This window comes from Balaenoptera ricei, chromosome 10, assembly GCF_028023285.1.
Source record: "Balaenoptera ricei isolate mBalRic1 chromosome 10, mBalRic1.hap2, whole genome shotgun sequence".
In the NCBI taxonomy this organism is placed as follows: Eukaryota; Metazoa; Chordata; class Mammalia; order Artiodactyla; family Balaenopteridae; genus Balaenoptera; species Balaenoptera ricei.
In genome coordinates this window covers 96,219,645-96,244,961 of record NC_082648.1, presented here as the reverse complement: position 1 = coordinate 96,244,961, position 25,317 = coordinate 96,219,645, and the positions used below count along the sequence as shown (strand labels likewise).

The 25,317-nt window shown below is 53.4% G+C and overlaps 1 protein-coding gene across 1 annotated transcript in view; it reads right to left on the bottom strand.

The window, feature by feature from the left end:
• Positions 1-17,134, bottom strand: part of TRIOBP (TRIO and F-actin binding protein) — a 55,979-nt gene extending 38,845 nt beyond the window's left edge. The window contains exons 1-6 of the mRNA XM_059936921.1: positions 17,021-17,134; positions 11,829-11,968; positions 10,138-10,327; positions 8,510-8,678; positions 3,213-3,446; positions 866-3,008 (exon numbers count right to left, since the gene is read on the bottom strand). Coding sequence (XP_059792904.1) covers positions 866-3,008; positions 3,213-3,446; positions 8,510-8,678; positions 10,138-10,327; positions 11,829-11,968; positions 17,021-17,134 — 2,990 coding nt within the window. The remainder of the gene's footprint in view (positions 1-865; positions 3,009-3,212; positions 3,447-8,509; positions 8,679-10,137; positions 10,328-11,828; positions 11,969-17,020) is intronic.
• Between the last annotated feature and the right edge of the window lie 8,183 nt (positions 17,135-25,317).

Genomic DNA, 25,317 nt, shown 5'->3' with positions numbered 1-25,317 from the left:
TTTCAGACCTATGTTTTTTTGTTCTCTTGAACTTAACGAATGGAATTTCAGCCCTGATCCTTAAAGACTCTGAGGCTGGAACTGCTGGAGAAAGAAATCTCAGCCTGATCTGGAGGAAACATTTCTCCTCCCCAAGACTGGGGAAAAGCAGACGTTCTGCTGGGTTGTAAACACCCGCATGAATGGAGCCACTGACCAAGGAGACTTGTGGGATTCCTGAACTTCAGGTGTTGTTGCTGTGTCCCAGGAAAGGAACATTTAACCTCTAAAAAAAGTCTGTCATCCTGTGGGTTCTCTTATTTAAAATATGTGGCTCTGGCCATACGTTTTAAATTGACATCTCTGTTTTCTGAAATGCATGGGACCCGTGCGTTTTCTCCTTTAAGGCAGAAAAAAATCTGAGACACTTTCTTCCCCCTCACATAAGGTGTAAAAAATAAATAAATAAATAAACCTGTGACTCTGGATCAAACAAAGGGTTTGAGAATTTAACCTCATTTAAATTAATGTACTAATGTTCTAATTTTACAGATGAGGAAACTGAGGCTCAGGTAGGTTAAATCACTTTACCACATCACACCAGTTGGCGAATGGCGTTGACCCATGATTTGAACCCAGCCTGCCTGACCCTGGTCTTCACTCTTACCCACTAGGCTATGCACAATATCACTTAATTGTCAAAAACAACTCCTAAGGTGTGGAAACAGAGAGGTGAAGTGATTTGCCTAAGGTCACACAGCCAGTAAGCGGCAGGGCAGGGATCTAAACCCTTTCCTGGTTTGGAACCTAAGCCTGTGAACCTTCCACCTGTCCTGCCGCCGAGCCTCCGCCCCAGCCCACCTGGCTGCCCCAGCCCTGGGCTCACCTGCGCTCTTGCCCGAAGAGGCGCTCCACCTCTGCACGGCCAGGGCTGCGGGTGCGGCCCCCGTTGCTGCACTGGGGCCCTGGCTCCCTCTGCGCCAGCCTCCTGGGTGGGGGCAGGTCGGCCAGCACGGTGTATTCCTCCCTCTCCAAGTTGTGCCTGGTCTCACCCGGGGGTGCCGAGCTCCGGGAGCCCCCCGAGCTGCCTGGCGGAGGTGAGGGTGCCAGGAGCGCTAGGTCACTGGGCGGGTGGCGGGGTGGGGAGGAGGCTCGAGGGGCATCCCGGTGCCCTATGCACACTTGAGGGGGCAGCACTGGGGAGCCACGCAGAGAGTCGGTGGAGGGGGCCAGGCTCTCCATACTAGTCCCAGTGGGGTCCTGGAAGAAGAGGGAGGGCTCGGGGGCCTGGCGGGGTGGGGACGAGAAGGAGGGTGCATCGCGGTGCCCAATGCATACAGGGCTGGGCATGTGGAGGCGCTCGTGCAGAGAGTCTGTGGAGGGGACAAGGCTCTCGGTGCTGGCCCTGGGGAGATCCTGGAACAAGAGGGAGGGCTCTGGGGCTTGGCGCGGCGGGGAGGAGGCCCGGGGTGCATCGCGGTACCCGATACACACAGGTGGGGGGAACTGAGGAGGCTCATGCTGGGGCGACTGGTCCTCAGCATCTGACGTCTCTGGGAGGAAGGGAAAGGGGTCAAATTGGGTGTGGCGGGGGGGTGAGGAAGCCCGAGGGGCATCCCGGTGTCCAATGCATACGGCTGGGGGCATATAGGGGGGGTCATGGTGGGGCGATTCACTCTCAGATGCGTGGGGGTCTGGGAAAAAGGGAAAGGGGTCATGTTGCAAATAGCGAGGAGGCGAGGAGGCTCGAGGGGCATCCCGGTGCCCAATGCACACAGCGCAGGGAGGCTGGCAGGGCTCCGGAGAGGTCTGGAGTGCACCGCGGGTAGCAGGGTGCAGAGGCGAGGAGGTTCGGGAGGCACTGTGGTGGCCTGGGTAATGGGAGGAGGAAGTGGCCCGGGATGGTGAGTTGTGCTGGGTGGGGCTGGAGGAGGACTTGGGTGAGTCACGCTGAGCTGATCTGATGGGAGATGAGGTCTGAGGCCTGTCGCTTTGGGTTGGCCGGAGGGCAATGGATGCCCAGGGAACCTCACTTTGCTTGGAGCGAGATGGGGAAGAGGTTCGGGGGCCATCACCCTGGGTTGGCCGGAGGGGAAAGGAGGCCCATGGAATGTCTTTGTTAGTACGATGGGGAGAGGAATTCCTGGGATTGTTCCGCTGAGAGGAACGATGGGGAGAGGAAGGTCCGGGATTGTCCCGTTGGGTGCAGCCCTGAGAGGAGGAGCTTCTGGGGTTTTCCCGCCGTGAGGACGAGGATTTGGGATTGTCCCATTGGGCACAAGAGGTTTTGGGGTTGTCCCTTTGGGTAGAAGAGGTTCTGGGAGTGTTCTGTTGAATACAAGAAGGTCTGGGGTTGCCCCACTGGGGAGTACCAGTAGGAACAGGAGCTTGAGGGCTGTCCTGTTGGGTAGAAGAGGCTCTGGAGTTGTCTTGTTGGGTGGCTCTGGGGGGAAAGGAAACTTGAGGATTATTTCGTTGGGTGGACGAGGTTCTGGGGGTGTCCCGTTGGGCGACTCTTGAGGGAGAGGATGATCTGGGGGTGTTCCGCTGTGTGGAAGAGGTCCTGGGGTTGTCCTGCTGGGTGGACGAGGTTCTGGGGGTGTCCCGCTGGGCGACTCTTGAGGGGGAGGATGATCTGGGGGTGTTCCGCTGTGTGGAAGAGGTCCTGGGGGTGTCCTGCTGGGTGGACGAGGTTCTGGGGGTGTCCTGTTGGGCGACTCTTGAGGGAGAAGATGCTCTGGGGGTGTTCCGCTGTGTGGAAGAGGTCCTGGGGGTGTCCTGCTGGGTGGACGAGGTTCTGGGGTTGTCCCGCTGGGCGACTCTTGAGGGAGAGGATGATCTGGGGGTGTTCTGTTGCGTGGAAGAGGTCTTGGGGGTGTCCTGTTGGGTGGATGAGGTTCTGGGGGTGTCCCGTTGGGCGACTCTCGAGGGAGAGGATGATCTGGGGGTGTTCTGTTGCGTGGAAGAGGTCTTGGGGGTGTCCTGCTGGGTGGACGAGGTTCTGGGGGTGTCCCGTTGAGCGACTCTTGAGGGAGAGGATGATCTGGGGGTGTTCCGCTGTGTGGAAGAGGTCTTGGGGGTGTCCTGCTGGGTGGACGAGGTTCTGAGGGTGTCCCGCTGGGCGACTCTTGAGGGAGAGGATGATCTAGGGGTGTTCTGTTGCGTGGAAGAGGTCCTGGGGGTGTCCTGCTGGGTGGACGAGGTTCTGGGGGTGTCCCGTTGGGCAATTCGGTGGGGAGAGGAGGCTCGGGAGGTATCGAGTTGTGTGGAAGCAGTCTGGGCAACGTCCCTTTGGGCAGAGCGATGGAGAGAGGAAGCCTGGGGGGTGGCACTTTGAGGACTGCTCTGTGGTGTCGTGGGAGGGGCTGGGGTCAGCACCGACCGGTGCCGCTCCAAGGAGAAGTACCCGCTTTCTCCCCGGAGCTTCGCCCAGTGCTGTCCGGCGCTTCGGTTCCCACCACCAGAGCCTAGAGAGAGAAGAGGCAGGTTCAAGGTAAGGGCAGAGGTCTAGGCAGCTCCCACAGCCTACCTTTCTTTGTCCCCTGGGACAGATGATTGGGGCAGACCCCACACTGTCTCCTTAGAGGACCCACTGTCCCTACCAAACAACTCCACCCCTCTGAGCAACAGATTGGAGGAGGGCTTAGATGCCGCTCTCAAGCTGAGGTCAGGAATTTGAAATTGAAAACCAGGATGACTCAGTCAAAGTGGGGTGGGCTCTAGAGCAGAAGGTCACATAGTCTGGGGGTCCACGAACAAGTCAGAAAAGAGGCAGACGCGTAAAGAGCAGTTTTGAAAATAGCCTGTGAGGGACTTCCCTGGCCGTCCAGTGGTTAAGACTTCGCCTTCCAATGCAGGGGGTGCAGGTTCAATCCCTGGTCGGGGAGCTAAGATCCCACATGCCTTGCGGCCAAAAAACCAAAACATAAAACAGAAGCAATGTTGTAACAAATTCAATAAAGACTTTAAAAATAGTCCATATCAAAAAACTTTAAAAAAAAAAAAAAAGAAAGAAAAAGAAAATAGCCTGTGTGACCCCAGAGAGGGAGAGCTAGATCAAATAGCAGCTACCAACAAATTTTCATTTCTGTTCTACCTCCTGCAACTGGATTCCGAGGAATTCCCCCCTCTCTTCCAGTGAGACTTGTGTGATTGCTCTAAAAAGTTCCTTTTGTGAACCGGCAGCATTGGCCTCACCCGGGGTTTTGCTAAGAAATGCAGAATCTCAGGTGCACCCTGGGTGCACTGCATCAGAATCACATTTTAATAAGATTCCCAGGTGATTTGCATGCACGTTACAGTTTAAGAAGCCCTGATCTAAGGGATTCATGTAACTTCGCTAATCAGTGACCCCCTCACAACTCCCATCCCCATGAAGGGGCCGCCATGATCATGGTGTCACCCTACACCCCTCTCAGTCCCTTGGTCACCAAGCATGTGGTGGCCACCAGCTGTGTGCGTGTCCCTGGGCTGGTACTTCAGGACAGAAGTAACGGGTATTGTGGCCTTGTCTTGAAGGAGCCACGACTGCCTTCATTAAAGGCCGCACTTAAGAGTCCCTCTTCTCTGGGGAGTTGCCTGGTGGCCTAGTGGTTGGGATTCTGCACTTTCACTGCCTTGGCCCAGGGCTCAGTCCCTGGTGGGGGAACTGAGATCCCACAAGCCACGCAACGCGGCCAAAAAAAAAAGGAAACCCTCTTCTCACACTTTGAAACCTCTGCCTCCTCCAAACTCTCTGAGCTGGTGTCACTGAAGTCTGAGTTTCCAGCACCCATCAAGGAACTGGAACCACACACAGAGCAGCACTTAAAATTTGCGCTGTTGGGAATTCCCTGGCGGTCCAGGGGTTGGGACTCAGGCGCTTTCACTGCCGAGACCGGGATCTAGGATCCCGCAAGCCGGCGATTCGGCCAAAAAAAAACTTTGCCTTGTGGTTGCCTGATGGTCTGATGCCCCACGACGTTCCAAATCTGCACGCTCCTCTCATCCACCTCTTCCCACCTCCCCGCTCTCAGCCACTCTCTTTTCTCACCTGGATGGTTGCAATAGCCCCCCAACAATGTGCACTCTGGGCCCAAGGTTATCACCCATCCAGGGAGATCCTTTCCAAAAGCAAATCTAGCTAGATCACCCCTGCTTACAAGGAGAGACGAAAAGCTGTCACAGATGGGAGAAAATTGAAAGGCATGGTAACTAAACGCAATGTGGGATCCTGGATTGGATCCTGCAACATAAAAGGGACATTTGTGGAAAAACGGTGAATCCAAAGAAAGTCTGTAGTTTAGTTAGTAGTATTGTTACCAGTGTTAATTTCTTAATTTTGATAATTGGGCTATGGTTATGTAAGATGTCAACACTGGGAAAACCCGGGTAAGGGGTATAATGGAAACTCTCTGTACTATCCTTGCAACTCTTCTAAAAGATTTTAAAAAACGCAAAAACTTCAGGGGCTCCCATCTGCACTTGGAATAAAATCCAGGCATTTCCCATGGCTGGCAGGGCTCTGCCTTTCCTCGGTAGGGGCCTCACCTTCTTGTTTACTACTGTGTCTACTGGGCTTAGGAAAGTGCCTAGCACATCATGAGTGAGCAATAATATTGTGCCACCACTTTCCAGCTCTGAGTTGCGCCTCGTCCTGGAGTCTTCCCACCCTCTGAGCATGTGCACTGGCTGAGATGGCGTTTACCACCACTCCCAGTGGCTCACAGCTGGGTCAGCACCCCCAGCCCCAGTTTCTTCCCTTTCCCACCCATCACAAGCATCTCTTGGAGCCTGGCCCACCCAGGATCTGACTTCATTCCTGCAGCCCCCTTAGTGAGCACACAGGGCAGGCTATGCAGATGTTCTAGGGCATCTGTGTTTTGTCCCTCAGCTAGCCAGGCTCGGCACAGCCTGCCCCACAGAGTGTGTCTGCAAACTGAGAGGTGCCCCGAGAGGGATGTCAAGGCATTCCCAACATCTTGGACTTGGCTAATTCCCCCCAGGCCTTGGCCTCCTGCTGCAATTTGGGAACCTGCCGCCAGGCGGACAGTGGTGACTGCCTTTGATCAAGCAGGTCACATAGTGAGGGTCCCCCCACCCCACGGCCCTTGCGTTTAAGAGCAAGAAAGCAGGGATTTAGTACAAAATCCCACCACCTCTCAGGCCATTCACACTGGGGAGGCACTTCTTCCCATACACACTCTCCCCAGGGCCTGATAGGGCAAGGCAGTGGAGGCTGGGGTGCTGACAAGATCTGATGAATGTTTTTAAAGGATGGCTCAGCTGATGGGGGCAGAATGGACTAAAGGGGCCTGGCAGAAACAGGAGATCTGAAGGCGCCGTGGCAATAACTCCTGGTTTGGTCGGGCAGCAGTGGTAAAGATGGCAAAAAGGAGACATATTTGGGGTGTGTTTTGGAGGTGCTGACCAGAATTGCTGCTGATTGGATATAAAGGGTGAGGAAAGAGGAATCAGGATAACACGAGATTTGGGACCTGAGCCTCCGGATGGGTGGTGACATAGAACAGATTGGAGGAGGAACAGGTTGGGAGGGAGGGTCAGGTTGCTGGTGGCCCCCAACACCGGCCTCCTCTCCACCCCCTTCTCCTACACTCCATATGCTCCTATCACCCCATCTTTCTTCTCTCCTCGAACCTGCCACCTCTGCCCACTCCTTAAGGCTCTGCACTGGCTCTTCCTTCTGTTTCTGAACTTAGATCTCAGCTACAATGTCGCCTCCCCAGAGAGGCCCTCCCTGTCCACCGGCCACTTGCTCTCACAGCCTCCTGTCTAATTGTCCAAAAATCAGTTCCCACTCTCTTGGACTTGGAAAAGATGCCATGTCCTCCGCCGTGCAACACATGGGGGGGCACCTGGCCAGTTTGCCCCATGCTGGGAGGCTGAGCAGCCACTTGGTTAAGGTGGTGTCTGCCAGATCTTCCCATCCTAAGGGTGCCTTTTCCCTCTGTAATCGATATGTAATCTGAGGGGCGATACTCTGAGACCGTGTGAATATACTGTTCCCCGACAACCCTTCACCCAGGAATTTAGCATCAGCCGGTGATTCATGCCTAAACCAGTTATCACTACAGTGGCTGCAATAGTCTCTTAAACTGCAAAAGTCTCCTCTGCCTCGCCCTGCTTCAATTCATCCTTCACACTTTGCCCTAGTGAAATTCTTAAGGCAGAGGACCAATTACATCGCTCCCCTTCGCAAAAACCTTCTGTGGCTCCCTGCTACTTACAAAAGAAAAGTCCAGACTCCTTGGCTAGATTCTTGAGGCCCCGCGTGGTCTGGCCCAGCTATATACCACCATCTCTGCTAAAGCTGTGCGTACCAGGATACTCCCTTTTCACACCTCCATGCCTTTACCCAGCTGTTTCCTCAGCTACAGTGCCACGTCCAAAAGGTGTTCCTCTGAGTCCTTCCTTGGCTGGAATGAAGCTCTTTCTCCCCAGACCCCAGCCCCACCCTGACCCTCACCCCCAGCCCTTCTCACAACCCCTCACAGCTGTTTCTGCCCTTCCTCTGTCCTGAGCTGCTGTTTGTCATCACCCATCTGTTTGCTTTACTAGATGATGAGCTTTTCGGGGCAGGGACCGTGTCTGTCTCCTCCTGAACGCCCAAGGTGTCTAGCATCAGGGCTTACACATGGTTAGTGCTCATGTGTTTGATGATTGAATGCTACAGGAGCCGTAGGAAGCCAAGACTGCCTCCTGGGGTTAGGACATGGATGCCCCGCCCCACATCTCCAAATCCTGATGATGCTGAAGACACAGACCAGGAGGCAACGCAGTGCAGTAGTGATGGAGGGCCCAAACTCTGGGGGTCCAGCATCCTGGGTTCACATACCAGCGAGACGCTCACCAGTGTCATGGGCATCTGTGGGCTTGGCCTGACCAGCAGCCTTCTGCCTTTCTCTGGAAACAACACCTCCTTGATTTCCTTTGGGCCATCTCCTATCTCCCACTCTCAGACCATGAAGTTTGCACAGGGGGTTGATCCCATCCCTGATCTCCAGGTTGGGCACATGACTCATGCTGGGTCCCAGGGAGAAAACCCTTCCTGGGACTTTAGCTATATCTATAGGGAAGATTGTGCCCGCTTACTGTGGGAGTTGAAAATTAGGTAGGATACAGCCTGATACCGCTGCTACTCATCCTGCCACCATCAGGGGAGGATCTGAGAATGAAGCCAACACAGAAGAAAGAAGAGCAGAGACCAGATTTCTGATGCCATTTGCATACCTGGATCCAGCCATGCCCGAAGGCATTCCTCTAGACTTTTACTCGGCCAGTTTCCATCACTTGCAACCTGAAGACCCTGACCCACCAGTTGCAAGATGATGTATTTAAAGCAGATTGCATGGCACATTGTCTGCTCCATAATTATATGGGGACTGTTACTGTTATTGAGACTCAAGCTGTCAAAGTAAGATGTATCCAGGGGCCCACGCGGCCAGAGAAATGGTTTTCTGGTTCCCAGGCCCCTGGCCATCACCACACCTGTGGTCACAGGGACCAACCTGGCCTGGCAGAAGGTACTCACCCTCCTTTCTCTGGCCTGCAGTGTCTCCTCCTACAGGGGACCGGGTGAGGAGAGGAGGAGCCCTTCGGGCGCTGTCAGCCCTTGGCCCCTCCTGTGGCTTCCGTGGGATCATCACGGTGAACTTGTCCCCACTGGGGGCCTCCTCTTGCCTCTCAACAGTGTCCCAGTCCTGCCAGGGAAGGGGAGGAGAAAGCCTGTTTGGAGAGCAAGGAGAGAGAGCCCAGGGCCTGCACTCCCAGCATGAGACGGGTAGATGGAAGGGAAGGGAATTGACATTGCAAGAGCACCTGCTGTATGGTCAGGACTGTGCTGGGCTCTTTGAAGGTGTTAACTCAGTGAATGTTCAATCAACCCTGTGCAGTAGGTATGCCCCTTGGTGCTAAGAACTTGCCCAAAGTCACACAGCTGGGAAATGGTTTATATGGGAGGGGACTTGAACCCAGGGTAGTCAGACTCCGTGCGGTAGGAGGGCCTTCGAATAGCGGCCCCTGCCCCAGAGACACCCCCAGGATCCAGAGAGAAGTAGGTGCGTTCAAAGTCTAGCCCCAGGGGCTTTCCTGGTGGCACGGTGGTTAAGAATCCTCCTGCCAATGCAAGGGACACGGGTTCGAGCCCTGGTCTGGGAAGATCCCGCATGCTGCGGAGCAACTAAGCCCGTGCACCACAACAACTGAGCCCGCATGCCACAACTACTGAAGCCCACGCGCCTAGAGCCCGTGCTCCGCAACAAGAGAAGCCACAGCAATGAGAAGCCCGCGCACCACATTGAAGAGTAGCCCCCGTTCACCCAAACTAGAGAAAGCCCGCGCGCAGCAACAAAGACCGAATGCAGCCAAAAATAAATAAATTTATAATAACAAAAAAACCCCCGAAGTCTAGCCCCACCACTTCCCGGATGTGTGGCCTCAAGTAAGTCACTTCCCTTCTTTGAGCCTCAGATTTCTTGCCCCAAAACAGGGACATAAAACTCTCCACCTCAGAGTGGGGTGGTGAGCCTTCCTGAGCCAATGCCTGCAGGGCTGGGTTGTTTTATTCTGAGTCTTATCACTTCCCCCTGGGGTCTCCTGGATAGCCTGCCTCTTCTGTCCCGGGACAACCTTTTGAGGGTCGAATGTCCCAAGAAGTTCCCCTGAGTCTCCTCTTCTCCTGGCTAAATAGCCCCCTGCCCTTGCCAGGCCCCACAGCCTGCTCCCTTTCCTCTGACCCTTGGAGATCTATGCCAGGGCTGGTCATGGGGCTAAGCAGTGTGTGACCAGGGCAGGGCCTAGGTCCAGTCCCACTCTTGATCTGGATACCACACCCAACATCCCGGCCCTCCGTGAACTGAGAGTTTTTGGCAGCCGGAGCCCGTTGATGATTCATGGGGAGCTCCCTGTCAACTGAAACACCTGCCTCCATCTTTTCATAGCCAGACCCTCAGCCCCCTGGGCTGGCCCTGCAGAGCCCCCGGCCCCTCCCAGGTGCATGGTCTGGGGCGGCCCAACATGCTGGCTAAGGCTCCAGAGGACCTCGGCTCCGTTCCCTGTTGTGAGAGGCTCAGCCCCATCTGGAGGTTTGCGTGGGACCCCAGGGCTGGCCCAGGAGGGGCAGACACCTGCTCTTGCCCTGGCCTCCCGCCCCCCTCTCACCACGGAGGACGAGTCGCTGGTATCATCAGGGGCTTCGCAGTCAGGGCTGGAGCTGGTGCCAGAGTCAGGGCTCTCGTTGAAGCTGCCGCACAGGGAGGAGGCCAGGCCCTCCAGGTAGGGTGCTGCCTCGGGTTCCTGGCTCCTGGGGGTGGCTGTGAGGCCCTCTGCAGGGAGCCCTGCTGATGGGCCCCTGGGAGAGGAGACAGACCCATGACTTTTTCCCTCAAAGTGATGGGAATTAAGGAGTAACACCCCACCACCACCCAGGTGCACACACACCTCCCTTTTGAGTGGAGGAGGGAGCTAACACCGAGGGCTGCCTGTGCTCTGCCCTTCACGTGGGCTGCCTCGTTTAGCTCCAACAGCCTCCCTTCGAAGCGAGTGTAAAGATTCCCATTTTACAGATGAAGAAACTGAGGCTCAGAGAGGTCAAGGGACTGGCCAAGGTCACAGAGCTAGGAAAAGGCAGAGATGCACTGTGAACCAGGGCTGTGGCCTCAGCCCCCACCATGTTACTAGAGCAGGAGAGAGGACCCCAAGCTTGGTAAGACTAAGACAGAATCATGCTGGGCTAATAGTGGGCTTTGAGAGGGAGCAGGGCTCCAGGGGCAGTGACAGGGCCACTGGTCTGGATGCCAAGGGAGGGAGCTGTAGAGAAAGCCCTGCTTTAAAGAAGCCAGTAGGTTAGAGCCGGCAGTATCCCCAAAAAGTGACCCACTATGGACAACAAGGGGGGAAAGTGGTGGGGAGGTGTGATGAACTGGGAGATTGGGATTGACGTATATACACTAATATGTATAAAATGGATAACTAATAAGAACCTACTGTATAAAAAATAAAATTCTAAAATTCAAAAAAAAAAAAAAAGAGTGACCCACAAATTGGCCTACGAGACAGAAATGAGTGATGACCCTTAAAAGAGGTCTGTGGTCAAATAAGTTTGAGACATATTACACTCTTCTACCTTCCCCACCCAAAAGCACAGTGCATGCTAGCAAACTAAAAGCTCTGACAAGTCCTGCAAAAAAGATACTCAAATTTGTTTATACCAGACTTTCTGAAACATATTTGATGGCAGAGCTGTTTTTTGTTTTTTTTTTAAATAATGCCTACCTATGAGGAACACATGTTCGCAAAACAATGCTGATTTGATTCAATCCCTCTTCTTTTTTAAACAGGGAAACTGAGGTATAAAAAGAGGGAATAACTTGCCCAAGGTCCCACAGCCCATCAGGGAAGGAGCTGAAGCTGGAACCCAGGTTTCTAGACCCTCAGCCATGCCCTCCCAAGACACCATGGCCCCAAAGAGGGACTTCGGTCCAACTCAGGCCCCGGGGTGGAGGCAATTCCAGAGCCTAGGGGCAGTGCATGGTCAGGTAGGTGGGTGATAAAAAGCGCCCCTGGGTGCTGAGACTGTTTAATCTCTTAAAGCTGTGCAAAGGGAACCAGGAAATGTGAGTGGGCTGTGGGCCATGCCCACTGCAGGGTGGGTGCACGGCTGCTCCATCCCTTGAGCTAGGGCCCATGGAACATGCCCACTGCTGCCTGTACCCAGGCCGAGTGGACTGACCACGTGACCCACGCCAGCAGCCATCACAGACGGAGGCTGCCATCATGAAGGGGTGTGGGGTGGGATGGGTGAGGGCATCCAACCCCGGGAACCCCTCCTCAGGCCCCAGGGTTCTACCCACCTCTCAGGCCCTGGCCCAAGGCCTGAACCCACCACAGACTGGCAGTTGGAGGTCGAGGCACGGAGCGGGTCCTCAGGGGCGGCCGGGCGGCGGGGCAGGTCGCAGTAGGGCGCCTCAGCACTTGGAGGGCTCCCGGGCTCCTGAGACAGAGTTGGAGAGGAGGCAGCTCACCGCCCACGTGGGGGCTCCCCTCCCCCTGTGCAGCCCCTCCCCCCACCAGGCGGTGTGGAAGAGTCTCCAGACAGCTCCTCCTGGGATCTCCACTTCTCAGGGAGAGCTGTCCATCAGACTGGAAGTGCTCCTTGGGACCCAAGCTGGGGGCTGGCAGAGGCACAGGGTATGTGCATGCGCACATGTCTACAGGTATGTGTTCGTATAAATTCCTGCGTGTGTGCAAGTATGCGCATGTGCACTCATGTGTATGCGTGCCCGGTGGGTACGCTGATGCGTCTGTTTGCATAAGTGCGTGTACGTTTATTTATATGTGTTTATAAACACACGCATCAGCGTACCCACCTGACTTGTGTACACAAGCAAGCACGTGTGTGTCGGCACATATGTATGAGTATGTGCCTGAGGATGTGAAGTGCACACAAGGATCCAAAAGGGTCTTCTGTCGCCGCCAGAACACAAGGATGAGGAGAGAGAGGGAGGATTAAGCTAGCCCGGAGAATGAAGGAAAATGTCTGAGGCAGGAAGAGGTAGTCTGAGGGAGGAGGAGATGGGAAGGAAGACCTTGGAGAAAAGGAGAGATGTGCGCTCCTAAAGGAGGGCCACGGGGCTCCAGGGCTGGAAGGTCAAGGCTCCAGGGGTTGGGGGCAGGGCCCCTGAGCTGACTGAGGGTTTCTCTCTCCCTCCTGCCCTGAGCAGGGCCACACCTGCGAAGGCTGGTGCTGGGCTCACCGGGGGGAACAGCTGCTCACCTCTGGGAAGGCCCCCCCATTCCTCCCCACCTCCCAGGGTGGCAGGGCCCTCCCCCGGTGAGGGGGACAGTGGCCACAGCACCCTGCACCCCGCCTCCTCTCGGATTACCTGGGCAGCGGGCTCCAGCAGTGGCGGCTGGCGGCTGTCAGCACCCTCGTCCCCGGGGGGCTCCAACTCAGGCCCCCACGCTGCTGCCCTCCCAGGCCCCAACTCTGGGCTGAGGCGGCGGCAGCCGAGGCAGTGGAAACCTTAGAGGGGCCAGCTGCGGGAGCAGGGGCCCCTCATTACTGTTTCATAAGCCGGGGCCCAGCCAAGAACAATGCAGGACATGAAACCGCAGGAACCCGATCCTTACGGCTCACCTGAGAGCAGGACCGGGCGGGGGCCTGGGCACGGGCTCCCTGGGGACCTTGGAGCCCAGAACCGGGGCGGAGGCCACAGCCTGGCCGCAGCCCTGGGGTGGGCACAGAGTCTCCAGGTTCCAAGAAGGCCACCACTCTGGGACCTGGGCAGTGCCAAGGAGTGGGGCTGGGGTGTCTGCCGCGCCATCCAAGCCAGAGAAGGAAGGCCCATCTGGATTCAGTTTCGCCCCCTGCCCAGGAGCCAGATTCTGATCAGCGCTGCATAGCGGGAGGTGTCAGATCTGCAGCCCGGCCTGGCGCCTTGGCTACCCTGGGGACCTTGCCGCATGAATGAGGAGGGAGCGGCACTCTGGGCATCATCAAGGGGTCCCAGCCCAGCTGGGCCCAGCAGGAGCCCCAGCCTGTCGTGGTACCTCCTCCCTGCTTTCACCTCCAGCCCCCGTCACTACCCACCATCCACACGAGTAGGCCCAGCGACTAATCCCCAGCTCTGATTTCCTGTCTGGCGGGTCAGCACGGGCTCTGGCCTCAGACAGTCATCAGGCCCAATCCTGGCGCCTCCACTTCCCAGCTGGGTGACCTCAGCCCAGTGACTTCCCTCTCTGAGCCTGGTTTCCTCATCTACAAAACAGAGGTGATTAATGGACCCACTCCCTAGGGGTGTTATGAGAATTAAATGAGTTAATATGAGTGAAAGGGCTTAGAACATCTGTACATCTTAAATATAATAAATAATGTAAAAACATTCAATAGAATTTTATTAGTGTTAAATCAATAAATGTTAAATACACTTAAGAATAGATGCATTGAAAAGGAATGTGTGGGACCTGGCATACAGCAAGACCCTCCCCCCTCCATCCAGAACCTGGCCATGACCTGGTCAAGGCTGTGTGATTTCCAGGGATAAGCCCTCCTCACACCTCCCAGCCTGGGAGACTCAGCTGAGAGCAGAGCAGAGATGCATCCAGAGCCCAGGATCATAGGGGAGCTGGAGCAAGCTTCTGGGAAAGGTTTGCTCTGTGACCTGGGGCCCTTTCTGCATTTTCTTTCTTTCTTTTTTTAAATAAATTTATTTATTTATTTATTTTTGGCTGCATTGGGTCTTCGTTGCTGTGCGCAGGCTTTCTCTAGTTTCAGTGAGCAGGGGCTACTCTTCAATGCGGTGAGCAGGCTTCTCATTGCGGTGGCTTCTCTTGTGGAGCGCGGGCTCTAGGCGCGCAGGCTTCAGCAGTTGTGGCACATGGGCTCAGTAGTTGTGGCTCACGGGCTTAGTTGCTCCACGGCATGTGGGATCTTCCTGGACCAGGGCTCGAACCCATGTCCCCTGCATTGACAGGCGGATTCTTAACCACTGCGCCACCAGGGAAGTCCTTGCATTTTCTAACATAGGTGAAGATGTCAGAACTGGCTCTAGCCCCAGGTGATACCTTTATCAGGCCCCTCAGGGATGAGTTTGTGCTGGAGTGTAATTAAGGATCTGGCTGGGGGATGCTATTTTAACACACAGATTTTGTGACTCTACGTGTTTGAAACTGCTCATCCATGAGCAGGACTTTCATCAGCGCCAGATCCTGATGACTTGAAAGCCTCTATCTCCTGCAGAGGTCTGGCTCCTGAGCGCCTCATATTAAGTAAACTCCTCTCATCTCCAGTGTGTCCCCCAGGCACCTCCCACTCACCACCCCAAACAACTCTAAACGGGCCTCCCATTCCAAGAACCCTGCCTCAGAAAATAACACAGCAGTCAGCCATGTTCCAGCCTCTCCACATTACTCAGTTACCAAATCCTTTAGATTCTCCTATTCAGTTAGTTCTGAAATGTGTCCATTTGTCTCCATCTCAAAATCTCCAGCATCAGGGACTTCCCTGGTCCAATGGTTAAGACTCCACACTCCCAATGCAGGAGGCCTGGGTTCAATCCCTGGTTGGGGAACTAAAATCCCACATACCGCAATTAAGCCCGCACGCCACAACTAGAGAAGCCTGCGTGCCACAATGAAGACCCAGTGCAGCCAAAATAAAATTAATTAAAAAAAAAGTCTGTCACCTCTGATATGAGTAATTGCACTTTTTCCTCATTGGTCACCTTGTTCACTCTCACTCCCTGCTGTCCATTCTCTGTCCTGCAGTCAGAGTGACTTTTGAAAATGCAAATCTGATCACATCACTCCCCTGTTTAAAATCTTTAGCGGCTCCCCAGGCCTCTCAGGAAAAAGTCCAAGGTTCTCAGCATGTGCACAAGTCCCCACAAAGCCGGTGAGACCCAGCCCCCACCCCATTCTCCATCCTTGGCTTCTCTCCACCCTCCAGTGTGCCTCCTCCTTTCTGCCTCAGGGGCTTTGCACTTACTGTTCCTTTCCTCTCCTCTTACCCCAACTTCACTGGCGACACCCTCATAGCCCTTACCAAGCAGCTAAAGTATCATTTCCTTGGAGAAACATTCCCCGAATGCCCTATCATTTACCCTCATGCCACTTGCTGTTCCTTTACAACATTTATCACAACCATGATTCAAAAATTATTTGCATAATTACTTTCTTAGTCTCCATTTCTCTTGCTAGACTACAAACCCATGAACCAGGAACTGTGTCTGTTCTATTTGTCACTGTTTCCCCAATATCTAGCCTAATTCCTGGCACATTTTAAGCACATATTCAATATATGTGAACACATGAGCTGGCCCAAGGTCTCAGCTGGGAAGTGGTGGGACTGAGACTAGAACTCAGACCTGTCTGAATCCAAGTTTCTCCTCCTGTTCCATGCTTGCCGTCTCCCCACCCATCGGGAGAAGGTCATTTGCATGGGAGATGGACTCACAGGGATTTCAGGCAACTGCTCCCTGAACTTGGGGGCGAGGGTAGGGGAGCTGTTTTTAGAGGTATCAGGACGGGTAGAAAAGAATCTCCCAGGTTTATTTTTCTGGTCGGGAAGGAGGAAGAAAGGAAACGAATGGGTATCGAATTAGCCACATGTGACTTGGGCTAAGCAGGGCCAGATGCCCTGGGTGAGAAGACTTGTTGCCCCACTTTACCCATTAGGAGAGTGAAACCAGAGCAGTCAATGACCCAAGGTCACACAGCGGGTAAATGGCAAACCTAGGACTGGAACTCTGGTCTGCTTTGGCTCCAAAGCTGAACAGCAACTCCCTTATAATGGTCACCTCTTAGAGCCTAATGCCTGCATGGAGATGGCTGCCAGGCTCAAGAGGAGCCTCAAGTCCCACTGAGAATGACAGAGCCATTAGGCGGTCAAGGCTGCAGCGCCCTTGGAGATTCACAGTCCCGTGCTTCTCATAGCTCTGGGTTTACTTGGACCAGGGCTTAGCCTGAAACCTCATCCATCACAAAGTGAGAAAATGCCTCCCCTTTCACTCCTTCAGTACCTTCAAGGAGAAAGCCTCCAGTGGATGTGGGGTATCTTTAATGGCTAACACCTACCAATCTCCCTTTTTAACAGAGAGACAGCAGGGCTCAGGCTCAGAACCTTTAGCTGACAACACTCTCTAGTTAGAATTCAGTGACATTTCTGGGTTGTTGTTTTTTTCCTTTTTTATTCTTTCCTTTGAACCTTCTATATAAAGAATATGATTCTAGTTTTCTATTTGTGGTAGTGATGTAAAGTTTTGTTTTAATATAAGTGAAAAAATGCGTATTGATTTAATGGACAGTACGGTAAGTAATAGGTTATATGAGGCTTGGCAAAAAAATCATAAGAGCAGGAGGAGAATAACTGGCATTTGGGAAGCGTTAACATGGTCCCACCACCTCATTGTACAGACTGGGAAAACTGAGGCTCTGACCACAAGGAAGGTCAGTGTCTGAGTTCAGCTGCAAGTTAGTGGTCCTGCCAGGCACCCCCATCACAGACTCCCCTGTCCCAAACCACCACTCAGGAAAGCCTGCCCACCTGATGCCTTGCTCTGTGGACCTCCTCAGGGTGGAAGCAGTTTTGACAGCATCTCTGGGCAAGCACATTAGCTTCAAAGTGTTCACAGGGGGCATTCCCAGCCACCCCCTCCATATCAGTTGAATCAGGCCAGGGCAGCTCCTGCAATCCAATGGTGGGGCCTGGGAAGAATTGGGGGTGGGGGGAGGCAAAGACCAGCTGACTGGCTGGCAGCCCACCAGGACTCCAGCCCCAGCTTGCCCCCAGATAGCCAAGGACCAAGGAAATGAGGTTATCCATCAATTCTTTCACCTGTTCACTTATTCACTCAACAAACACTCATTAAGCACCTCCTAAGCACCAGGCACTCGGCCAAACATTTGACATGTGATTTCTAGTCATTACTGCAGTGTTGCCCAAAGTGTATTTTGAGGACCCTGCATTAGACTCAGTTTGAGTTGCTCATAAAATGCATATTCCCAGTTCCTTCCCTGATCCACCCAGCCAGAATCTCTGGAGGTGAGGCACTTATACAAGGCATTTATACAGTGCATTTTATACATGTCTCCTAGGCGATTCCAATGCACCCCAAAGTTTGAGTGCCCTTGCCTTACAGTTATCCTGCATTGTAGATAAAATTAATGCCAATTTCAGATGAGGCAGCTAAGTCTCACAGAGATTCCATAACTTGTTCAAACTCCCAGTGGCTGAACTGGATTCAAACCCAGTCTTTGTGCCTCCCCACCCTCTCAGAGGTGGGCGTGAGGGACACTGGATCACACTGCCAACTCATACAGGTCCCTTGGGAAACCCTGAGAGTGAGGCAAGTGGCCAGCCAGGTATTTTTGGAATTGAGGACAAAATCATGGATGAAAGTGAACAACCTAAGGTCACACTGCAAGTCTGGCAGAGCTCAGCCAAAGAGAACCCCTGGTGTTGTGATGAGCACAGGGCTCTTCCTCTGGGCGCCCCTGAGGGCTCCAACCCCATGCCCTGGTGGGGCGGGGGGGAGCCCCGTCAGAAGAGTGACTTGAAGATGCTCTCCTCACCCCAGCAAGCGGGGTGGGGTGAGAGGAATCCATATCCCCAAACACACATGCACCTTACTGTGCCCCCAGGTCATCTGCTCATACCTGTCGAGTTTCCTCCAAAGCGTCGCAGGGGATCTGGCCTTAGTTGCCAATCTTGGGGGAGAGCTGGGGAATTTCACATCCTCCCCTGGGGCAACCAGGGAGAAGATTCCTGGCTCCTTCACCGTCAGACCTGGGGAAGTGGCAGGGCACGGTGGAGGTTGGGGGCACCACTGGCCCTTCAGTGGCCCCGGGGTCTCCAATTCTTCCCGAGCTGTTATCTCCCTGCGTCGTTCCCTGCTCCCAGTAGTGCAGAGGGTAGGCATCCGTCCTGCCCAGCCTGGGCGGTTCCTTCCCAATCCCGCCACATAAAGGAGCAACGCCTCAGACTGAGAAAGCAGCTTAATCCCCTGCGGGCGGGTGTGGGGTGCTCTTATACACATGCCCCTCACTGCTCCCGCTTCCCCCACCCCCAACCAATTGGCAGAATCCTTCTCTAAAATGCACTTTAGGTGTGGATATAACAATGAAAAACCTTCAGCGGACATGCATGCCCCACCCGGGGAATGGACCCCTGGACCTCTCTCCATCCAGCTAGTTAGTCCCTCGCCGTGTCCCTCACCCCTCTACCTTTTCTCACTAGCCTTTCCTCCCTCTCAACCTCTCCGCTCGCGGTACTAACCTCGGCTCGGGTTTCCACACACAAGGGGGTGCTGGGGTTGGGTGCCAGGGGTCACAGCCTTTCTATTTTAACAATGAATCAGAACGTTGCCTGGGAGGTGGACGAAGACCACGCCCCTGCCGCTCTCGCATAGGCTCGTTCTAGGTGCTTCATTTACATGAAGATCTTGGGATTGGACAACCCGAGGGCAAGGGGCGGGGCGGAGGCGGGCGGCGCCCAGATGCCTCCGAGTGCCAGACCCGCTGCACGCTTAGCCAGAGCAGCAGTGGCAGGGTTCCCAGGAGGTTCTTGAGAGGGCTGGCACTGGCGGTTCTGGCTCTTTTTAATCTCTTTCCCTTCGGTTCGTTCCCGCCACAGTCTCCTAGGCTGGCTTTGGCTCTGCGTCTCAATTTTCTTATCTGTAAAATGGAGAGGTGGCAGTAGTACCTGTGAGGATGAAATGAAATGCCCAGGGGTTTTCGACCATTTGCACATCCATTTGCACACTTCCACTGATGTGGAGCTCACTCACAAAATGCAAAGCTCCACCTTTGTAAAAAAATATGCCTTCTTTTCTAAGCTAACATTCTGCACTATGTGCCGGCTTCTATTCCAAAATCTTTACATCTATGACGATGTAGTAACCTGAAGGATTAAGTACCAACATCCTCATTTCACAGCAACTAGGATCAGAGAAATTAACTAATTCGCCAGTGTCACCCAGCTAGTAAGTGGCAGAGCCAAGACTAAAACCCTGGTGTGTCTGGACTCCACTGGCCAATACAGAGCATCTTCATTCACTAGTTCACTCAGACATTCACAGGTACCTGGTACATGCCAGGCCTGTGCTGGGCACCAGGGATATGCTAACATGAATAAAACGTGGCTCCTTCTGAGAGGGGAAACCCACTGACCAGGGGGAGAGACAGACCCCTGAACAGGTCATCCTGGCACAGGACGGAGTGGGTGAAAGCACACCTTCATAACAAGGATAATGATCTTTCTGCTCAGTCCCAATTACTATAAGCAAAACAGGGAGCAGGGAGGCTCTAGCACTTGTAGTGAGGCCGTGGGATCTTGAGAAAGTTACTTGACCTCTCTGAGCCAGGGGGTGGGTGGGTGCTTGGTTTGAGTTTGAAACTCAGGGTATGGCCCCAGCTCTCTAGCCCCCACCAACCAGTAAAATCTGGAACCAACTCAGCGTGGCACTCCTGACACTTCAATTCATTCAATACTTACAGAGCCCCTACTTTGTCCGTTGTGTGTGCTGAAGACACATCAGTGAACAAACGAGCAAACCTCCTATTTTTGTGGCACTTACATTCTAGTGGAGACAAACAGATCCCAAACAAGATAAAGAAGCAATATATGGAGTATGTCGGCTGGTGATAGGTGCTAAGGAGAAAAACGAAAGGGTCGGGGGGTTGGAAGTGGCTGGTGTGGGAAGAGCATTACTTTTTAAATAAGGTGGTCAGGAAGTATTTACAGCTGGATCTCATATATATACACATATATATTTAGTCAATAAAACAATTCCAATGGCTCTATTTATTTAACGTTACAAAAAGCCAAAAATAAATATTTAGAAAATGTTAAACATTAAAAAATAAATAAATAAGGTGGTCAGCGATGGCCTCTCTGAGATGGCGACCTTTGAGCAAAAACCTGGAGAAGACGTGGCAGTGAGCCTGCAGGTCCTTGGAAAAGCATTTCAGGCTGAGGGGAAAGAATAAGGAGGTGAGGGGGAGAGTCAGTGGGCAGGATTGGTGGGCTGTCCTGAGTGCTCTCCGCAGCTCTGGAGCCGCCTGGCTGCATTCCTCCAGGGCAGGGAAAACAGTTGGGGTGGGGGGATTGGGGTTGGGCAGCAGCCAGGGTCCTGAAGGGGGCCGGTGAGCCAAGGGTGTGTTGAGATGAGTGAAGGGGTCTGTTGGAGGAAGCCCCCTCCTGGGGGGGACAGTGGTACTTTCATCCCTGTGATGGGAAGGGCAGCTACAACCCCATTGTATAGATGGGAAACTCAAGACTCAAGCAAGTTGCCCAAAGCCACCCAGCCCCTCAATGACAGTGCCTGGTCTGAAAACACACTCTTGAGTTCTGCGGGATGGCTCAGGGCATAATGGTGGCAGGCAGGGCAGCGTCACCACTTGTCACCATTTAGCCCCAGCCTCCCATTCCCCTTTCTGCTCCCTGAAGAGTTTGTGCCTGCTCACCTCCACCCCTTGGCTCACGCCCTTCCCCTCGGCGCAGACATACCTCTTCAGAGATTTGGGAAAGCAGAACAATAAGTGACAGTTCTAATCCCACTCTACCCCCCTGAGCCTCAGTTTCCTCCCTGATCAAGCGGGAAGGGTCATCCCAGGCTTCTGGGCTCACAGGCCTGTTGGAGTGTCACATGGTCTGGGCAGGCAAGGTAGAGATGCAGGGGGCTGTGACCCAGTGGAGCAGGGGCTGGAAGGTATGAGTCTCTAAAGCAGTCATCAGGGCTGGCTCCAGCCCAAAGCTACCTACCCTGTAAAGTGGTGATCCAAAGCCTGCAGAAGCTGGAGAAGCTGGAAATCTGAACTTTTATATAAAACCTCAAAAAATTTTAAATATGGCTAAGTCAAATTGTTTTTAAACATTGTGTGAGTCAAACCAAACTAATCCTCAGGACTTTTTTATGCAGTGTCTCTGAAATGGTAAATCAGATTTTCATCCTTTAGTGATGGCTTAAATGCCCACCCCCTCCAGGAAGCCCTCCCTGGCTTCCCCAGCCTTAAGTGAGGGCTCACTCTGCCAGGATCCTGTGCAAGACTCCCGCTGTTCCTGGGGTGTCTTTCACATTGTCGACCATGTGAGTGGCGCCCCCTGGAGGTAAGATCCTGGATCTCCGTCTCCCGTTTCTTTGGGTTTGTTCAGCTAGTCCAGCAGTGTTAACATAGGTATCTAGGGTGTGACTTATTTCTTTGCGGAAGGACCCATGGCTTGGGTATATCTACCTTCTTGATCCTTCCCTGGAAATGTACATGTGCCCAGCTAGAGATGACCCTCAGCTTAAATCCCAGCTCCAACTAAGAGACAGTGATCAGTTAGAACTCAGCTAAAACAGTGTCCTGGAGGACATCAGCGTAGGGTTGGGGGGCATCTCAATGTGCCTCACCTGCAAAATGGGCTTAATGGAATTACCTACCCTGTGGGGTTATGGTGAGAACTCAGTGAGTTAAACCAGATAAAGAGTGACTGGTATACAGTGAGTGCTCAATAAATGTTATTATCTCTCCTCCTCTCTGTCCCTATAGAAACAGCTCAGGGAATGTAAATCCCTGGAGGGCACAGACCACCCTGTCTCACTCACCAGTGTATCCCCAGTGCTAAGCACCTAATACTGGTGCTTTACTAAGCACTTCCCTACCGGTGCTCAGTAAACACTTGGTGAGAGAGCAAGTGCTGCCTGCATGAGAGGAGGGTCTGCCCACCTCTCCCCTGGATTATTGCTGGAGGGTCTTGGAGCTTCTAGTCTCCCTGATGCACCCTGACACTGCCACCAGGGAGATTTCTCTCAAATGAATCCCTGACTCTGACTCTCCCCAGGCTCAACCCCCACTCCTGCATCCGAGGCTCCCGCTGCCCCAAGATAAGGGTCCAGATCCTTAGCTCAGTATCTGAGGCCCTTAAGGGTCTGGTCCCTGCCGGCCTCTGCAGCTTTCTCCTCTCCTCTGACCACCCCTCCCCCACCTTTGCTCACCAAGGGCTCTCTGCCTGCCCATTCCCTCTCCCATCCACCTGGCCAAGCCATCTTCCAAGACTCCTTTCAATGTCACCTCCTCTCTGTTCTGTGCCCCCCTGGGCCTATACTTTATTGAACCGACCTCCAGGGTGATCTCCATGTGTCTGTCTCCCTCATGAGATGTGAGGGTCATGTCTTATTATCTATAACGGGGTAACTTTTGATGTAACTTAACCTGAGACTCAGTTTTCTCAACTGTCGAATGCAGCTAGTACCCACTTCACAGTGCTGTTGTTGAGTTAATGTCATCACTGGCACATTGGAGGTACTTTATAAATTTGTTTTCCATCCTCCTTCTTTTGGTTATTTGCCAATCATGGTGACTAAGGGGGAAGGGAAAGGGCAAAGCTCACCGGACAGGGAAGGTTTCAGCAAGGGCCCATGGGAGATGGTTGTGGCGATGAGGAGAAAAAACTAGATTCGGAAACTTGCAGACAGGAAAGCATGGCACTAGGGCCAAGAAAATCTCAAAAAGATTATTTCAAGGGTTACGTGGAAACACCTGTGAGGAGGGGGAATGGGTCCAGTGTAATCCAGCCAGGACTGGCCAAAAACCTACAGTGATTCAGGTCCTGTTTCAAGAGCAGAAACACAGAAATGACTGACACAACTTCCCATTCAGAAAGCTCAGGGCCTGCCTGGGGGGAAAGAGGTAACCAGGTTATAATATGTTCAGTGTTTAAAAGAAAGAAACGCAAAGTATCCCGGGAGCCCAGATGGAGAAATGACTGATTGCCAGGTGTCAAGGAAGGCTTCCCAGAGGAGGCAGCTCAGAGCCGAGGAGACTGAGAAAGGCAGAGGGCAGAGTGCAAACACCTAAAGGGCTTCTCTGGCATCTGGAGGAGGCAGATGTTTGCTCAGAACAGGACGGCTTTTCTTTTTCTTTAATAATTATTTGGCTGTGCCGGGTCTTTGTTGCAGCAAGTGGGATCTTTTAGTTTTGTTGCAGCGTTCAGGATCTAGTTCCCCGACCAGGGATTGAACCGGGCCTCCTGCATTGGGAGCACGGAGTCCTAACCACCACTGCACCACCAACAAAGTCCCAGGAGGGCTTTTCTAAGATGGACCTGCTCACAAAAGAGCAGGCAGTGAGCCCTCCAAGCTCAGGATGAATTGGAAACCCCTCCCCAGAGCCCTCCACACAGCTAAAGGGAAAGCAACAGCTCAAGCCTAGGGAACATCAAGGTCAAGGGGATTTTGGAGAGGAAGGAAGCTGAGGCTTAACATCAGATCCTTCTCCTCCTCAGTTTCAGATGCTGGCGGGCAGCTCCACCCGGCCTGCTCACCTCAGCCCCCGGGGGAGAATCAGGCCACCCCAAAACGGATCCTACTAGGAGTTCTTTCCTCTACTGAGCTGAGGCCTGGCTCCCAGTAACCATGGCCATTGCTCCTTCTTTTACTAGCACAGGCCTGACCCATCTGGGAAGTTCAGTGCGGTAACAGGAACATCTGGATGAGCGTCTGCTGTGGCTTTAGTTCCACAGTTGGATCCCCTCTGGACAGCCCTTTACGTATTTGGCTCCTGTGTGAGAATCTGCTGCTTGCACCCCAATGCCAATTCTCCCATTAGTAACGCAATCCCTAATTCTTAGTGGGTACACGGTTCTCCAGAACAGACCACGGACCCCAGCCTTCCCTGCAACTAGGAGCTCCCTCTTCCTCCTGCCCTAAGCCTTTGCCACCTGCCTAATAGCACAAGCATCAAGTGTTCCTAAAAGGAGGGCCCTGACCTTCATCCCTTCCTCCTTCCTGCAGCTGAGAGGCAGATATGATGGCTGAAGCTCAGGCAGCCATCTTGGACCACGAGGTGGAACCCATGTATTGAAAATGGCACAAGGGCTTCCCTGGTGGTGCAGTGGTTAAGAATCTGCCTGCCAATGCAGGGGACACGGGTTCGAGCCCTGGTCTGGGAAGATCCCACATGCCGCGGAGCAACTAAGCCCGTGAGCCACAACTACTGAGCCTGCACGTCTGGAGCCTGTGCTCCGCAACAGGAGAGGCCGCGACAGTGAGAGGCCCGCGCACCGCGATGAAGAGTGGCCCCCGCTCGCTGCAACTGGAGAAAGCCCTCGCACAGAAACGAAGACCCAACACAGCCAAAAATAAATAAATAAATTAATTAATTAACTAAAAAAAAAAAGAAAAAGAAAATGGCACAAAACAAAAAGCTAAAAGCCTGCCATCTCCACTCCAGACTAGCTAACTTCCATTTTTGTTAACCTGAGAATTCCTCTCTTACATAAGCCAGTTATTTTAAATTCTTGTTTCATATTATATGTAGCTAAATCTAATCTTTCCTGATTAAGCTCCTAGAGGTCCCAAACCACAGGGCCCACAGGATGGGGAGCAACAGGAAGAATCCAGGTAGAACGTGGAGAGAAAAGACAAGTTCTCCAGAGAGTTCTGACTCTATCACTTTCAATTTTAGGATTGGCAAAAATTACCATGATTCAATCTCCTTGGTCTGCTGGTTTCCGAGGGCACACGTGGGAGAGAGTGGATGAGAACTTAATACTAGTAAACATTACAAATGTAGGTGTAAGTTGTAAAACATCCTATGCCATTGGGAACGGAGAAGAGAGCCCCGTACGGTGTCTCAGCGGCAGCTGCGCCCACACGGAAGGCACGCCTGGGAAAGTCAGGAGCCGTGGGAAGCGGTTCATGCACGTGGTCTCCCTTCAGCCTCCAGGCAGGCCTGCGAGATAGGTGTCTTATGACATCTCACACGTGGGGAAACAGTCCCAGTGAAGTCAGCAGTGAGGAGCTCACACAGTGGGCCAGCGGCTGAGCCAGGACTCAAACCCCAGCCCGGCTGTGTGTG